Source organism: Vulpes lagopus, chromosome 2, assembly GCF_018345385.1.
Source record: "Vulpes lagopus strain Blue_001 chromosome 2, ASM1834538v1, whole genome shotgun sequence".
Taxonomy (NCBI): Eukaryota; Metazoa; Chordata; class Mammalia; order Carnivora; family Canidae; genus Vulpes; species Vulpes lagopus.
The window spans coordinates 133500399-133518495 of record NC_054825.1 but is presented as its reverse complement, the minus strand read 5'-3'; the positions used below and the strand labels follow the sequence as shown (position 1 = coordinate 133518495).

Genomic DNA, 18097 nt, shown 5'->3' with positions numbered 1-18097 from the left:
TCTTCTTTCCTCAGATATGTTACAGAGACGAATATAACGTGGAAATTTTGTGAAATAAAAATGCTATGGGGGATCCCTGGGTGGCTCAGCAGTTTGGCACCTGCCTTTGGCCCAGGGCGCGATCCTGGAGTCCCAGGACTGAGCTCCACATCGGGCTCTCAGCATGGACCCTGCTTCTCCCTCTGCCTGTGTCTCTGCCTCTCTCTCTCTCTCTGTGTGTCTATCATAAATCAATCAATCAATCAATCTTAAAAAAATAAAAATACTACATAAACATCAACACACTTCCATCATATTTATAATAAATTTAAGTCATGATATTTCAGTAGAACAATGTACATTTACTTGTCATTTCTCACATCTTTTCTTTAATGAGAAAGAGAAGATTAGTTCTGCTTTTTTTTTTCAGGTTATGAAATAGACCCAACAGAAGAAGCTAGAGGCTAACCTGATATACAGCAATCAATTCTCTGTTTAGCCACCACTGCACTGTTTAACGCCTGTTAAAAATTAGAGATAATATACTTAATTATATTAGCCATGAAATTATATTAGCCATGAATTTTGGTTTTGTTTTACCAAGAAAGTATATTGAAACACAACTTGAACTGTAGCTTTATGACAATTAACCACTGTTGGCAGCACCAACTGGTCAAAATCATTTCCTACTTTTAGAAATTATTTACCATGAAACCAAAGGATATGAAAGCTCCTCAAATGAAAGACACCAACTCATTTAACCAGAAAAAAAAAGTATAGATGTTACCACACATTTAAAAGAGCTGGCCTTGCACATGCTCACATCCATGCTGTTAAACCTGCACTTTGGGCACACTATGCACACCCAGTCATACTACATACCACCCCATGTGCAAGAGCTGCTGCTCCTCAGGTTGCCTACATTTGCATTTACTTCCAAAGGGGTTCTAATTTATCTGTAAGAAAACTAGGAGTTTTATTCCCAGAAGCTCCCTTCAGTGGCTCTGTGGAAACTCACCCAGCTACTGAGGGAAAGGCCAACATTGCCAGGTACCACGAGACAGTCCCCCTCTAACACCTAGTCTTTCCTGACTAGCCTGCATCAGTGCTTTCTGATGGTGGGCCCCTCAACAAAGAAGAGAAATAGCAACTTCTAACACGGCCTGTGACTCCTGTGTAATTTTTTGTTTGCTTCTCTGTTTCGGTGTCTTACCTCAATCATGTCTACCCATTCTCGTACATTGAGAAAGCTTTTCTCACATGTAACGTCATACAGCAGCAGAACACCATCGGCTCTTCTGAAGTAAGACTTGGCAATACTTCTGAATCTGCCAAAGAGAAAAGCATGTAAATAATGGTTCTAAGCAGTCCATCGGTCAGGTGCTGTGCCTTTTTCATGTTATGCTTGCTTTTTTTCTCATCTTCTAAAGTAAATCCCCATTCAGAGGAATTTTATGACAACCAGGCATCTCCAAGGACTGGAATGATTCAGTGGAAGGTAACAGAATGATCATTTGGGGAGTTGATCTATGGGAGCCAAGCAATCTCTTCATCAGATGATTCCAAGCATGTCTACAAAACCATAAAGCAAACCAGGACAAGGTTGAGTGCATAATTTCTTAAAAATTTCAGCCCTGGCCACAAACTCCCAAGCCCACATGTGGAACACAGGAGAAAAGGAGATGCACAATAGAAAAAATCATGGTTTAGGTAGGTGGGAAGGGAGTACTATAGGGGGCGGCATAGGAGAGAAACTAACAGTGTGGAGTGCCACAACATGCAACATGCCAGAAGCTTTATATCCACTGGGGGATGGGCATACCTCAACATATATATCCCAACTTTAAGCCAACTGCAGTATTTTATAGTATCTTTAAAAAGGCCACATCAACCACGAATGTTTTTTTAGATGTTGAACCTCTCAGTCTGCTAGAGAACATGAGCTCCACAAGAGCAGCATTTGTGTATTTGTGTCTGCTCACTGTTGGATCTCAGCAGTCTGCACGGTGCCTGGAACAGTGGCAGGCAGCACCCCATACTTACTAGCTGAACAACTGGAGAGATTCTATCTCTAAGGTGTCAGACAGGATTAAAACCTATGTTTGCCCAGTGTCTGTTCTTCAGCAATGAATGAAAGATAAGGCGGTGTCACCAGACAAGAGTTTTCTATTTAGCGTGTGAACTTAGGGGAGCTGACAGATTCTTTTCCATCTCTGCGTGTGCCTGGCTAAGCACCTCCTCTCACTGACACTGCATTCGGGAGGGCCGCCTCACCTCAATTCTCTTGTTCAGGAAGGGCTCTCTCTCTTTTTCCCAACTGAACAGTGGCTCAGAGGAAGCCTAAAGATCTCCACACACAACCAACAGATGAATGAAGGAGGGAAGAATGTGGGGAAAGGCAAGCATTCCCGAAATCCTAATGTACTGTGTAATTACACAGTGTATAATAATGACATGATCAGGAGCATAATCAACATGAGGCGTCCCACGAGGCTGATCCATGCACACCCAGGCTGCGCCGCAGCGAGCCCACAACAGAGCCCACAGCGCTGCGGAAAGCACTTGCCTCTCCTGACCAGCCGTGTCCCAGAGCTGGAGTACTGTGCGTTCTCCATCCACAATCAGAGTTTTCATCTGAAAATCGACTCCTGAAAGGGAATTATTAGAGAACACTGGGAACATGATGTAAATAATTCCACTGGTTTTTACTCTCAAGCCCTCTTTAGATAAGACAAAAGCCAGTAAGCCAAAGCTCAGTGAGGCAGAGAGGAATGAATGTGGCCTTTGAGGAGAATGACCTTCAAATACTAATTACAAGTCAGACCACACATGTGTGCGCAGGTGCAGCATCTGCAGGTTGGCTGACATGGGGAAAGGTTTAATCTACGAACAAAAGGAAAACCTATGTTCTACTTGCCTGTGTAAGTAGATGGGGACTCTGTTATGTCTCTGTGTGTTTATGTGTGTCTGTGCACACAAATATGTGTGTACATACATATGTGCATGTTTATGGGCGTGCATACGCAGAAGGTTTGTATATATGCCATGCTCTTTAGCAGCTGAACAAAACACTGCAGTTTTTTTTATGAATCAAATTAAAGCGAACTTTCAGCTTTTTATCTTGGAGAGTATAACAACCATAAACTGATAAAGATGCCCATTGTGAAGAGGGTAATCAATCTATTCTAATATTTCTAGTTATCAAAATAAGAACTCTTTAGATGAAGGAGAAAGGTGAATGATAATTTGCATACCTTTGACTCCTTTTACTGATTATTATGCAAATTTGGGAAATCACACCACTTCTCTCTTGTTCTCAGAAGTATTTACTCTTGTATTCCATTGTAAAGGAGGGGAGGAATCATACACACCTGGCTATGATTTTGACCATGACAAACTGGCCATCAGTAATGCCACTTTATCAACATTAAGTGACATCTTATCAGAAAAGCCTCTTCTGGCCACCTGTGCAGAACTGCCCAGTCTCCAAAACCAGCCATCCTTTGGGATGTAGTTTCCTTGCAGGCTGGAATTTAGTTGACTCTGTTCATTGGGTGTCCTTAGTACCTACAACAGTATCCAGCTCACAACAGAATACAGGGGAAGTTTGCTGAATAAATGAATCTGTCATCTCTGGCTCTAAACTTGGTCTGATTGCTTTGACTGGTTAAGTGGATACCTTTGTCAGTCTTTTCCTAAAGTTGGGCCTTTACCAAAACAGAAGAGGACCATTATATAGACAAGGACACACACACACATACACAGACACACACCCCTGTGTATTATGTATGTATACAGAGAGAGATCTGTGTATCTGTGTATATAATCTCTAAGGAAAATAAAATCAAGCTCAAGAAGACATTATTCCCCCATTATCAACTGAAGAAGGAATCATACCTAGGGTGGCACTTGTATTTCCTCGAAATTCATTCTTGCAGAGTCTCATGAGGAAACTGGACTTCCCCACTGCAGCATCCCCAGCAAGTACAATCTTGTAAGCCTTCTGTGAGCTGGAAGATTTATGGCTGCCATCCACCATGTCTGTCTAGGGGAAAAAGTCAAACTGAGTGACAAAGGTTGTGCCAGTTTTCTTCCTAATAAGTTAGGTGGCACTGAAAATTCATAGTGCTCATGAAAAAATATCTCTGACACTACCTACCTGTGGTGACAGAGCCGAGATGGGCTTTCTTGAAGAACTGACCACGCTGCCCTCACTAGGGGACCCATGGGGCTTCCAGTCTAAGATGGCAGCCACACCTTCTGCACCAAACGTCTCTTCATCCCTTATATCAGGAACCTGGTTTTTGGTTTGTTTGTTTTTTTTTTAGTCAGCCATTAAAAAACAAAGTCTCTCATTACACATATACATCATGGATTAAAGAGCAGAAAAATATGCAGCTGAATCTACAGTCAGTGTTGTAACAGAACAGAGTGGCCCCAAATGTCAATCTGTGATAATTTCTCTCTACCTTGGTGGAAAAGGAAAACATTCTACTGACTATGTTTCATATTTATAACCTTTAAGTCGTATTCCCACGACAGATACAAGTGAAACAGGGTGACAGATTTCTATCGAAGATATGGCCCAGGAGACAGTGATTTCTGGGGCTTACGTCTATGTCTGAAGCATCACCCCCAAAGCTCTCCTGCGTGCCGTGTGACCTCCGAAGTCCCCTCTGATGTTTGTATTCCACCTCCGAGTCATATTCATTGTAGTCTCTTAGGGTAGACAAGCCGCTGTCAAAGCAGCTCTCAGGGAGGCTGTCCACCTCGCAATTCATCCTCTGCATAGGGTCACAGAGGGCCAACGAGTCACAGTCCTCATCGATGTAGTAAGAGTGGGATGACCTGGTGATGAAGGAGAAGAGAGCTTTACTCCAGAGCTCACAAAGCTCAGGACTACACAGCAGTGGAATCCAGAAGACCAACACTCACTTTCCCAAGAACCACAATGTGGTCCATGATATGCACCAGAGGAAAAGAAATCTTCAGAGCAACATCAGTTCATTCTACGCAACAGTCAATTAAGATAAAGACACTCAAGTCTAACATTTAATAAAAATGAAGCCATTTTTAAAATCACTTTATTTCCTGATACAAAAGGAATCACAGTGTCCAGGGCATAAATGCAACCTCAGGTTAAGAAAAATATATGTAGAATATGTGAACCTTTTTACTCTAATGTGGTTAGACCATATTCCAAACATCTTATCCATTTCTGGATAACAGCTCTACTTTTTAAAAGAGATACTGAAAATCTGGAAGGGAAAGGCAACCATGGTGATTAGGGATTCAAAACCCTCAGACACATGAATTCATCTTAAGTCTTAATGGTTTCCCTCTTCAGATACTCAGAGTTGATACATGAAGATGAAGAATACATTCTCTCAGGTTGTACAAGACAAAATAAGGACCAGCTGATAAATTTTTCTAGGGGTTATATCAACATGGCAAAAAATGACAGACATTTAGGACATAGGAGTTTTCTGCCACTAGGTGTGGATACATAATCTAGAAAGACTCTTGTAGGAGAGGTTTCACAGGGTAGTGATAAAGGCTGGAACCCCTGATGTTTCCATTTGTGAAACTCCCTAACATGTTATAAGTTAGGGAGTAATTAACATCAAACAGGAGAATTGAAAGAAATTGCATTACTTCCCTATTTACTTTTGCTTTTCCATTTGATTTTCACAAAAGTGAAAGTCAGTGGGATTCGATCCCGGGTCTCCAGGATTACGCCCTGGGCCAAAGGCAGGCGCTAAACGGCTGCGCCACACAAAGATCCCCATGAACTCACACATTTTAAAAAACTAATGTCTGTTTCTCAATTGCAGAGCAACTGAGCTGCCTACAAGTATATAAACCATTAACATTTATTATTTCACAAATCAGTGAGCAATAAAAACATCTGATACCTGGATAGAATTTTCCTAAAAGTGATCACCAATAAGCCCTGGTAATAGACCCCTCCAAGGGGACCTGAGCATTTTGTGATTTCCTAAAAGTGATCACCAATAAGCCCTGGTAATAGACCCCTCCAAGGGGACCTGAGCATTTTGTGATTGCCAGGGTGATTAAGTACATTCTTTATTTTTTGTTATTTCAAGTTTTTATTTAAATTTTAGTTAACATATATAGTAAAACTGGTTGCAGAAGTAGAATTTCGTGATTCATGACTTACATGAAACACCCAGTGCTCATTATAACAAGTGTCCTTAAATACCCATTATCCATTCAGCCCATCCCCCACCATCCCTCCATCAAACCTCAGTTTGTTCTCTATAGTTAAGAGTCTTTTATGGTTTGCTTCCCTCTCTCTTTTGTTTTTCTTTGTTCTCTGTTTTATTTCTTAAATTCTACATAGGAGTAAAACCATATGGTACTTTTCTGACTTACTTCACTTAACATAGTAACTCTAGCTCCACCCATGTCATTGCAAATGGCAAGATTTCATTCTCTTTTATGGCTAATAGTCCATTGTGTGTGTGTGTGTGTGTGTGTGTGTGTGTGTACACACACACACACACACACACCACCTCTTCATTACCATTCATCAGTAGATGGACATATGGGCTCTTTCCATAATTTGGTTAATTGTTGATAGTGCTGCTATAAAGACTGGAGAGGATGTACCACTTCAAATCAGTATCTTTGTATCCTTTGGGTAAATAGTAGTGCAATTGCTGGGTTCACAGAGTAGTTCTATTTTTAACCTTTTGAGGAACCTACCTACCGTTTTCCACAGTGACTGTACCAACTTGTATTCCCACCAATAGTGTAAAAATCAGGCATTGTGATGCCCCCAGCTTTGGTTTTCTTTTTCTTTTAAAGATTTTATTTATTTAAGAGAGGGAGAGAGAGAGAGAAAAGGGGGGCAGAGGGAGAGAGAATCTCAAGCAGACTACATACTCTGTGAGGAGATCAATGCATGGTTTGATCTCACAATCTGAGCTGAAACCAAGAGGCACCTTCATAATTTTATCTTCTATATCACTGATTCGTTCCTCTTCTTCATCCATCTTTGTTGTCATTACAACCAGTTGGTCTTGTCTCTTGGCTATAACATCTTTTTATTTTGGCCTGACTAGTTTTTTAGTTCTTTTTTCTCTGCAGTAGGGTTTCTCTAGTGTCTCCTATGCTTTTCTCAAGCCCAGCTAATATCCTTGCAATTGTTGTTTTAAATTCTGGTTCAGGCATATTACTTATAGCTGTTTTGATTAGCTCCTTGACTGTGACTTCTTCTGGTTCTTTCTTTTGGGGTGTATTCCTCCATCTTGTCATTTTGTCTAGGTCACTGCTTCTGTGTGTGTGTGTGTGTGTGTGTGTGTGTGTGTGTGTGTGTGTTAAGGAAACCTGTTTTATCTCCTGCCATTCTAAGAAGAGGACCTGTACTGTCCAGGGCCTGGCGCTTCAGGAAGTGTTTCAGAGAGTGTACTCTGCTGTCATGTTTTGGCTGCTCTTTCCCTCAGGTCAGTCCTCTGCAGAGTTTCTCCTTGCCTGCACTGAGGAGTGCTTGGACCTCGTCCAGTATGTGGTGTTTTAATTAGGTGTGCTTCGGTCTGCTTGGTAAAATAAGCCTGATCTTATTTCCACTGGAGCTGAAGCTTTGCAGCACTCTACAATCAGTAGACTTGATGCATGCAAGGGGTTTGTGCTGGTCTTCTGTGGGAGGGGCCTGCTGTACTGGTTCTCAGGCTGACTTGCCCTAGTAAAAATGCACCCGCAGGTGCAGGGGTGTGGTAACTCCAGCTTCCACTGGAGGCGCTGTGTTGCTCACTGAAGTCTGTCAGGGGCGAAGGGGATGGCATTGCCCTACTCTCTTGTCCTGGCAGCAGGAAGTTTGCACCTGCTGTTTGTCAGAAAGCCCTCATAGAAGAGCAAACATTCTCCCCTTTTGTGTCCCTGGCTTCCATCAGATCCCTGCCTTCACCCTGTCAGTGTCCACACTGTCTGCCTGCCAAGCAGCCCAGTACTCCTGTGTTTTATCTCAAGAGTATAGTGCATTTCAAAACTCCAAATTTTAGGAACCCAGCGCTACGCGGACCCACGCTGATCCTCTGGGGGAGGGTCTCATCATGCTGCAGTTAGTGCCAATTTGTCCCAGAGAAGTAGTCACATGATCACAAGGGACTTAAGAGTTTATGGTAAAGTGCAGCAAGGTTTGCTGCCCTCAGCAGGTGTCTCAGTTTCTATGTTAGTGAACCGGGCAGCACGTTGGTGCCTGCCAACTCTTTTCCTCCTAAGATGCCATGCCAGCTCTCCTCCCAAACGCATTCCAAGAAAGAGGAAACCATTTCTCCCCCAATGACCCAAGGGATCTTCAGACCACGCCATCCACTCCCAGGCCTCTGCCCTTCTTCCCCACAGGAGCACTGCTATGCCCACCAGGTTCCTCCTGGCTGTGGCGGCAACTTTAGACTTTGAGCTCTGTGCTTGTACAAACTTGCCATTCTAATCCTCCCAGTCCATGGTTTTAGGGAAGTGTTCCTCTTGTGTAATCCCCTAGGTGCTGCTTTCTATCTGTATCTTTATCTCTCTCTTTTTCCTCTCTCTGAGATCAAGGGTCCCTCCCCTCTGCAGCAACTACGATTCTTTTCTCCCTGGAATCATGTCTGTGCATCTCCCACCTTCCATGATGTGGCTACTTTTCACCCTCTCGTTCTGTATTTAGTTCTCTTGGCATTCAGATCAATTCTTGGGTATTTGGAATTTGATATTTACCTAAGCTGTGTTCGAGGAACAAAACAAGCATAGGGTCCCCCTATTGCTCTGTCACCTTAATTCTCAGTACATTATTCTTTAGAACAAAAGGTCTCAAATGCAAAGGGAATGAACACATATCAGAAAGTTGCACTGGGAATGGAGAGCTGGAATCCTACAGTTTATACATTCACTTCTACTTTCAAGGTTTGATATACTACAAATTTAACTTTTTAAATAGTAACAATGGACATTTGTATTTATATACACAAGTACACACATGTAATCTTTCAGTCAAGTTATAGCAGGACCAATACTTCACTTCATTTGATTCAAAATAGAGCTGAATTTTCACTGCTAAGTCTGACTCCTTTAATACAATAGCACAAACATCTACTAGTCATATTTCTACTTGTTTTGAAAGTTTCCCCATCCTTGACCACAGCTTACATAACATTATGCTAAGCTATTAAGCATTTACAGATCATGCCAAGATTCTCAAATCACATCCTGCATATACAACAGCGTCCTACACTAAAGTTCTGCTAATTTCCCTGTAAGAGTTCTCACTTAGTCCACTTCTAAGGAACAAGACGTGATGAGGGAATGAGGTCAGGGGAGCATATGTAAAATCAAGTCATGGTAACATCTTAAGGAAATCCTTTGCCCTCTTTGAAACATTTTTTACTTTTAATTTTTACATGTTTTAGAAATATGTATTTTTTAATTTTTTGAAAGATTTTATTTATTTATTTGAGAGAGAGAGAGAGCAAGAGAGCACAAGCAGGAGGAGCAGTAGAGGGAGAGGGAGAAGCAGGCTCTCTGCTGAGCAGGGAGCCAGTCATGGGGGTCAATCCCAGGACCCCAGGATCATGACCTGAGCCAAAGGCAGACGCTCAACCACTGAGCCACCCAGGCACCCCTGGAAATTTAAAATAACATAGCAGAAAATAAAAATTAGTGACCAAAGTAGATTCTAGTGTTTTATTCATCTCTAGGGAAATTTACTTTCCTTCAAACTTTGATCCAGAATTCAAATAAAAAGTAAGTAGGTGTTACCATACCTGTCATAGCCCAGAGGTTGAGGAGAATGACCATTAAATTTGGGACTGCTTCTAGAAATTGTATTCCCCGGCGATATATTATTTATGCGCTGTAATACGTAAAATATATAAGCAAGGTTTTATTATTTCATATATATAATACGCATACACATACATATATATAGCACATTCAACTTCTAATGAAATTAAAAGTTTGGTATCCTACATGAGCAAATGTGAGCACAGGCACTCAGATAAAAATCACAACAAGGTAATTGCCCATAGTACTCTCTCATTGTGTCTTAGGTCCAAACCCCATTGCACAAGCCATAAAGGGGCATCCCAGTTCCCCACAAGGGCTAGGACCCTACAATACCAACTTCTTTGGATTTCTCTCTTCTCAAACCATAATTTGGGTTAGTGATTGACTTGTCCATACTTAAAGCTATAGCAAAGGAACCCCAAACTCAAAGTTGACCCCCCAAAGTGGGATATGTAGTCCAGGGAAGTTGCTCAAAATTCCAAGAGGAGCTTAGATTTTTTCTGTAGCAGAGTTTCAAATCCAAGGCCTCCACTCTGATCATCTCAGAACTATAAAGAATACTCAGTGTGTTTAAATGCACTCCTCTGCAAGAAGCACCTTCTCCCTCCTCTCAAACAGACAATACATTCTTCCTACTTCCAACAGATTTCCCACTTTTTCTTATATCATTGCTATCCATGCACATCTTAACTCTCAACTGCATTATAAACTCTTCCAGGACCCAGGTCACACCTTATACACCTTTCCTTGGTTTCCCTGAACAACCAACAGAGAGTTGGTGAACATCCAGGCATTTATTTCTGCAGAGGAATAGGATATTCTATAATTTGGGAAAATGTTGCCTCCTCTTACTAAATGGAATAGTTTCTCATTACTGTAATTTCCCCTTTAAGAAAATACAGGATCTTCATCACAATACTCAAGTACAAGAAAGAACAAAACATATTATAAAATTCTACTGCATACCAAAGATCTGTTGAACTTGCTGTAACTGTTTTCAAGGGCAGTCCTAAGGCCATCATTACTGTCATGCAACTTCCGGTTAGCTGTTCTACAGAGCAAATAAAATAAATAAATAGATAAGGAAAGTTGGGGTAAAAGCCACTTTCCTTGCAGGCTGCAAGTTCAGAAGGCAGAATTACTTACCACCTCTTGCAACTTTCTACCATTCCCCTTCAAACCTCATAAGCTGAGATCATAACTTATTACAAGAACTACAATTTAACTGATGGATCATCTCTCTTTTAAAGGTCTTGACACATCCCTCTGCCTGTGTCTCTGCCTCTCTCTCATGAATAAATAAATAAAATCTTAAAAAAAAATCCCAGTGCAGGTGTGTACATCCCATCTGATCTATGGGAGTCATTTATCAGTCAGAGCCTCTCTTAAAACCTCTCTCAGCAACCTCTTCTTAAAAATGAGAACAATAACAGAGCCTCTGCCTGAGAGTGGCCAATGTTGCCCTACATAAGGCTAATCTTCAGATCTCAGCTCAACTGCTGCATCTGCCAGAACACTTCCTGGCCCTTCCCAGTTAGGAGGAAGCTCTGTACTCTATGTCCCCAGCAGGCACACCCCTTCCTTTTGTCCTACTTCTCCTTTGGCATTTTATGTTTATTTCTATAATTATAGATCAGTCTCCATCTTCTTCCCCTAGATGAGCCCCATAAAGAGAGAGACTTTTTTTTCTTTTCTTTTTACTTGCCACTATATCCTCAGCTCCTGGCATACCTGCCCCATAAAAGGTGCTGAATGAAAATCTGCTGAAAGAATGAATGAACAGAATTATTGTAATAGTCAACTCTGTAACTGCCACCAGTGAGACTTAATGAGCTTTTGAAATGCTGAAAAATAACTTGCCAGGCCTGACCTTACTTCATTTGGGAAGACAAACCAGAAGAAAATACATGGGAAGAAAAGAACATGGGCAGAGGCGGGGGAGGTTTTGTGGAGAAGGTGCTCAGAGGCTGGAATTACGGTAACTCAGGTGTGAAGCTGACAGAGCAGGTATAATATTTCCAGTAGGGTTTAAAAAAATTTAAGAAAAACATCATTCTCACCAAGAACAATACACTGGGCAAGAATGATCATGTGTGTCTGGGGCCATGACGTGCACTAACTGGAGATTCCTGACAGCCTCAGTGTGCTGAGCTGCAGAGAAAGCCACTGAGGTCAGAGCCCTTGGTCTCTACAAAGGTATAATAACATATCACCTGACTTGTGAGAACTTTTAGAGAATTCTAGTCTAGTCCCTGGATTTGACTAGTTTACTTAGGATTAAAAGCAGGAAAAAGCCAAATGGATGTGCTAAATGTAGCACAGCAAACACGCAAGAACCCGCAAACCCAGTCTTGAGGATAGAGCAACTGGTGCGATATGTGGCACATGTCTTATTAAGGAAACATTAGGAAAGTATAAATGTAATGAGCGTTTTATATGGGAACTTACTGGAGTATTTCAATTTGCCTCTCAAGACTTTTTCGATCTTCTGTGTACTCTCGGATTATTTCCAGATCCCTGTAAAACCATATTTTATGTTTGAGCAAGAATTAGGTACTCAGTCCTGCCTTACATGTACCTGCCCTCCGAGACCTCGTTTCACCTTTCTCAAAGATGTGTGTGTCCTTGGCCAGGGTTCCTACCTCCCTGGGCTCCTGCTCAGTTCCTCTGTGCAGTAGGCAGCCCCGCACGCCCACAAGGACCCCCTGTGCTTCCCGTGCAATGTCCTGCTCTGCCTCCCAAACCCAGCTCTGCTCCTCACGGAACATCATGAGCCTTCACCTTCTGCTGAGTCCCCTCTCCCCACATACTCATTATCCTCTCCCCTGGCCTTCAATCCAGCTTGCTCTCTCACCTCTGACCCTTCCCTGTTCACTCCCCACCTCATGCAGTCCCCACCCACCTATTTTTCTCCTTTCTGATTTCTTCTCCTCTCCCCACCTGGCTCAACCCTCCTCATCCCAACCACAGAGGAGTCCATAGGACCGTCTGCTATAAAGCCATGCTCAGAGATTCCTGAGGGTTTTTTTGGTTTTTTTTTTTACAAAGCCCTGGCCTCTGCCCCATAATGTCTAGAACATTAGCCACTTCTTAATGTTTGCCTCAGCTCCATTTCTAAGCAGACAAACCCCATCACTAAGCTTCCAAAGACTCTCAGGCTCTCCCTTAACTATTGTCCACAATAACCTTTCTGCTCACTTTTTTTATGATAAAGCTGAAAGTTTCCCAATTGACAACGGAAATTTAAGTATGTCAGCCAAAAATGCTGGGCACTAATATTATAGTCTTAAACTGGCTTTCAAAATTTTTAATTTAACTTTTACTTTCAAATATCTTTTTCTGTCCAGATGTCCGACCACGGCTTCTCAAACCAGTCATATCTGTCCTTTGGTTCTGGCTTCTGCCTTGCTTACTGCCTCACCTGGAACATCTCTGAGACTCTCTTTCCCATCTGAAATGGGGATACTAAGTCTCTACCTCATAGGGTATCCTATGGATTGAAAGAGTAAATGCTGATAAAGTACTAAGCACAGTGCCTGGCAGATAGCAGTGCTACCTGTGTTACTTCACCAACGCTGCCCCTGAGCCCTGAGACCAACACAAACCAGCTCCTCCCAAGCTGACCTCAAGTATCTCCTCTTTAATAAAGTCCTTTGCCTCTTCTGAATAAAAAGTACACTTTATCTACCATCACATGGCAATGGGCCCAACCTGTAACAATACTGCTGCTAAGATTGTTTTGGGCGCTGCTGAGCTCCTACGCTAACTCTGCAACCTTTCAGCTTTGTGTCTTTCCCAAAGACGTCTGAAGTTCTCATGCAGCACAAACCACATCTTTGCTTTTTTTAATATATATTATACACTCATAACTCCTTCTATAGCTCAGGAGCCTATATACAGTAAATGTTTCACTGCTGACCATTACATGACCTTAACTGTGATTAAAATTTGCAAGCAAAGAAAACAAAAAAGCATATTTTTCCCAAGTGTACATGTTTATACACACACTTATATGTATGTATTTATATGCATGTATATCCATACATGCATTTATATGCAAATATGTGAATGCTAATACCTATATAAATATACACACATAAATGCATCCATATATATACATAAATGCATGCCTGTGTATGCGTATGTGTGTTAGGTTTTGTGTTATTAACACTATACTCTAAAATAAAAGTATATCAAAAGAAATGACTTGCTAAGATGCCCACCTTTTCCCTTTTGGTATGTTGGAGGGCCAGGATTCTTACCTTCAAGACACTTCAATTAGCACTGACTCTCAACACTTTAGTTATATTCTTCTGTTCCCAACAATAAACATTTATTAAGCCCTGCACTGTCCTAAGAAGTAAATAATTAAACTAATTTGTTTGTTAAAAAAAAATTAAAACACAAAAGTCACCAGGAAAACAGAACACTGAAAGCAAAATCTTTGGAAGCAAAGAATATACTAGCAAAGTCAATAAAAAATTTTTTAAGATTATATGACTTCATTCACATGGATGGCAATGTAAACAAACATTTCATTCAAACTAAAAAATAAAATGTGAAATTTCATACCTTTCTGAATTCAGACTCTGATCGGCGTAATCACTTTTCAAAGCATCTAATTCACTCTGAAGAAAGGCTATGCTTGTCTGTGCTTCTAAAAGATCTTTCTTAACTTTCTGATTTTCCTGGAGAAAAGGAACAGCACAGGCCATTAGATTCAGTGTCTTCCACCTGGGAGGAGTCAAGTGCAGTGGAACCTTAACACCCAACCCCTCCACAGTTGGTCAAATCTTGGTGTTCAAAGAGGTAATTATCAATTCAAGGTGATTTGAAATTATTATAAAGTATTAAGGTCTCAAAAAGCTAAAACCTTGAAGTTCTTCTTCTTCTTTTTTTTTAATGCTCGATATTTGATGCCAAACAATAGTCAAGACATGATCATGACGTACTTTAACATGTTAACTGGCAAATTATCTCAGATCAAACCTGTAAACATCTGTTTTGCTCAATGAGAGCTATAAATCTGGTAAATATTCTGTGGAATTAATAGTACCAGGCAGACTGGCTAGTTTTTACAAAAAATCCTATCACCTAACATTTGTAAGGTTTTTTTTTTTTTTAAAGGTTTTATTTATTCACATGAGAGAGAGAGAGAGAGAGAGAGAGAGAGGCAGAGACACAGGCAGAGGGAGAAGCAGGCTTCTTGCAGGAAGCCCAATGTGGGACTTGATCCCAGGTCTTCAGGATCATGCCCTGGGCTGAAGGCGGCACTAAACTGCTAAGCCACCCTGGCTGCCCACATTTGTAAGTTTTGCACATAAAAATAAACTAGTGTGGGGATGCCTGGGTAGCTCAGCAGTTGAGCATCTGCCTTTGTTCAGGGCGTGATCCCGGAGTCCCTGGATCAAGTCTCACATTGGGCTCCCTGTATGGAACCTGCTTCTCCCCCTGCCTAGGTCTCTGCCTCTCTCTCTGTCTCTCATGAACAAGTAAATAAAATCTTTAAAAAGAAATAAACTAGTGTGGTTTAAAAATGTCTGTTTTTCTAAAACAAACAAACAAACAAACAAACATCGGAGGCTTCTGGTGCAACATGATGGGCTGAGCACTCTTCTTTCCCTTTGGAGACCCCATTCACATGAAATGCCAAAATAACATGAAATATATCAGTACAAGTTACAAGAATGGAGGAGGGGCCCCCCAACTGTTACATGCGTTAAATACATTTCTGGAAGATGGAAAGTGGATGGGAATGTGCTGACAAAGGGAAGAGAGCTGGAGAACAGGAGGTCTGGGAGAGGCGTGTAGAAGGTTGTGCTACAGAACAGAGGAGGAGACAATTAGCCAGGCAGAACCCCGAACAGTCGGAAATGAAGCTAAAAACAGAAATTAAGATCACATACTAAGGCACAGCTTCTCCTTGCCCCCAGGCCAATCTCTCTTACACTAGCAAAGAATAGCAGATAGAGTTGGTTTCTAAAGCAGTAAGACATGGCTTGTCTTTTTAAAAAGAACTGAACTGGGCGCACGGGTGGTACAGTCAAGTTGAGCATCTGACTCTTGGTCTTGGTTCAAGTTGCGATCTCAGGTTCATGAGATCAAGCCCCAAGTCAGGCTCCATGCTCAGCTTGGAGTCCACTTCAGATTCTCTGCTTCTCTCTCTGCCCCCACTTGCACTCACTCACTTTTTCTCTCTCCCTCAAATAAATTAATAAAATCTTTAAAAAAAATAAAAAGAACTGAATGATTTGCATATGGTACACTGAAGCCTCTCTCTAAATATCCATATCCCACTCATTCTGGTAATCAAAGGTCCCCCAGTCTGACAGCCAGCCTCACACATACAGCTCCGAGGAAGACACTCTCTCAGGAAAGAGGCCCTGAGGTAAACAGATCTATTTACTTAGCTGCACAGGAATCCTACACCAGCTACTTAAAATTCTCAGAAATTCCAGAATGATATATGGGTAGGAGGTTTAAAAAACAATCAGTCCAATAAGAACTGAAATTTTGCAGACTCCAAAGTTAGTATTTTCAAGGAGAAAAAGACAAATTCCATACATTGAGAAGAATAAATAAAAAGTTGGAAGGCATCGATGGATGATGTCATGAAGATGTCAGAGTTTCTCTGTACCAAGAAACCACAAACTCAACCAGGAAATGCAAGAAAAACAAGCAATTCTACAAGAAAGTCATGATCCAAATACAAAGCCAATGTGGCAAAATCTGGAACTGATTGGCACATTCCAACTTGATGGGAGTCTTCTCTTCCAAGTGGTACGGGACTAATGACTAGAGAGAAAGAAATGCCCTTCTAGCACAGCTAGCTCACTTCTGGGCTCTGCAATGAGAATATGCAGAGTCTGAATTAAGGAAATGTTCACTACTGGCTTTCAACTTTGAGAGGCCACCTAAAAACAAAATAAAGACAACGTAATGATGATGACAAAACAGACGCAAATGTTGTCAGCTTGGCAGCAGAAAGCCCAGACACAGGGTCAGCAAATGATAGGAAAGGAACAGAAAGAGGAGCGCTGGAGGAAGAGAAGGGCAGTCATACCCTCAGTTTACAAAGCCAGGGATACAGACCACAGCAGGGTTAACAACGTGATGTGCAAGGGCCATGCCATCAGTGCTCTGAACCAAAAATAAATAAAAGTATTCACAACAGATGGCGTATCACTGAGGGTAAAAGCCTGAATAACACCTTCCCTCAAAGGTATATCAAAGGCTCTAAGTGAAGTATTGATTCCTCTTCCATCCATGGAACATCGATAAACAGCATGATGATGTCTAGGAAACAGTCATCCAAGAGGAAATGTACTTTGAAAGTGAAAGGTGATTCTTACCATTGATAAATCATAAATTTGCTTCTTTAATGCAGCCACATCTTCTTTTTGACTGATGTGTTTCGACTGTTCTTCTAGCTGAAAGAACAAATAAAAGTATGCATTTAACAAACTTACTTTGAATTGATTCAGTTAAGTTGCTGAAAATCCTTGAATAAAGATATGGAAATTCTAAAAGTCTTCGATTTTTAACATCATGCAACTTTGTAAATCATTAAACTATACATAATCCATGAGGATTTGAAAATTTGCTTTTAAATATTTAAACATTTAAAAAAGGGACTTTTATCACTGAATGAATTTCCTTGAAAACAATGAAAAAGTCCTTTTGGGAAACCATTCACCTATAAAGTGACTTACCTTTGCCTTTTCAGACCTTTATATTCTCCTAGAAATTTATCTGCACTTAACACTCTATCCTGTATTATAATTATTTATGAATGCCTTAGTTCCCTTACCAGAGTCCAAGGTCTTTAACAGTAGGGTTAGCATCAGATTCGCCTGTTTTCCTCACAGTAATTTCTGTAAATGCTTATTAAAATACCTGGTATCAATAAAATTTAAGTATGATAGGAAGCTAGTGACATACGCACACAAAATTATATGAATATATACATCAACTCTGCTTTCTGGTTGACTTGTTAAGCCAGACTAAACTGGCTTAGGAGCATCTCTAACATGGACAACAAAAATGTCTTTCCTACAAATAGCTGATAGTCCCTGGGAATTGTGGGGTCTGTGGGTTTCCATTAACTGAATAGTTAGGCACTGATCAAAATGAATGCTATATTTCATTAAGTCTAAGTCAAAGCCTAAGTAACCTGATGCTGGACTTTCTTCATCTTACCAGATGTATCAACGAAAGGCTTTCACACAACAATGCCACATGGCTGATCATAACTGAGAAAATCCCCTGATTTTTTCAGATGCATGACAATTTCAGAGAAGAAAAAGTAGGAGGAAAAAAACCTAGTTCCTCA

The 18097-nt window shown here is 41.1% G+C and overlaps 1 protein-coding gene across 1 annotated transcript in view; it reads right to left on the bottom strand.

Moving 5' to 3' along the window:
* The window catches only part of RASEF (RAS and EF-hand domain containing), a 73247-nt gene that overhangs the window by 14245 nt on the left and 40905 nt on the right, over positions 1 to 18097 (bottom strand). The window contains exons 5-14 of the mRNA XM_041744028.1: positions 17118 to 17195; positions 14338 to 14453; positions 12214 to 12282; positions 10732 to 10816; positions 9744 to 9832; positions 4593 to 4827; positions 4139 to 4276; positions 3877 to 4024; positions 2546 to 2627; positions 1193 to 1307 (exon numbers count right to left, since the gene is read on the bottom strand). Of these exons, the coding sequence (XP_041599962.1) occupies positions 1193 to 1307; positions 2546 to 2627; positions 3877 to 4024; positions 4139 to 4276; positions 4593 to 4827; positions 9744 to 9832; positions 10732 to 10816; positions 12214 to 12282; positions 14338 to 14453; positions 17118 to 17195 (1155 nt within the window). The remainder of the gene's footprint in view (positions 1 to 1192; positions 1308 to 2545; positions 2628 to 3876; positions 4025 to 4138; positions 4277 to 4592; positions 4828 to 9743; positions 9833 to 10731; positions 10817 to 12213; positions 12283 to 14337; positions 14454 to 17117; positions 17196 to 18097) is intronic.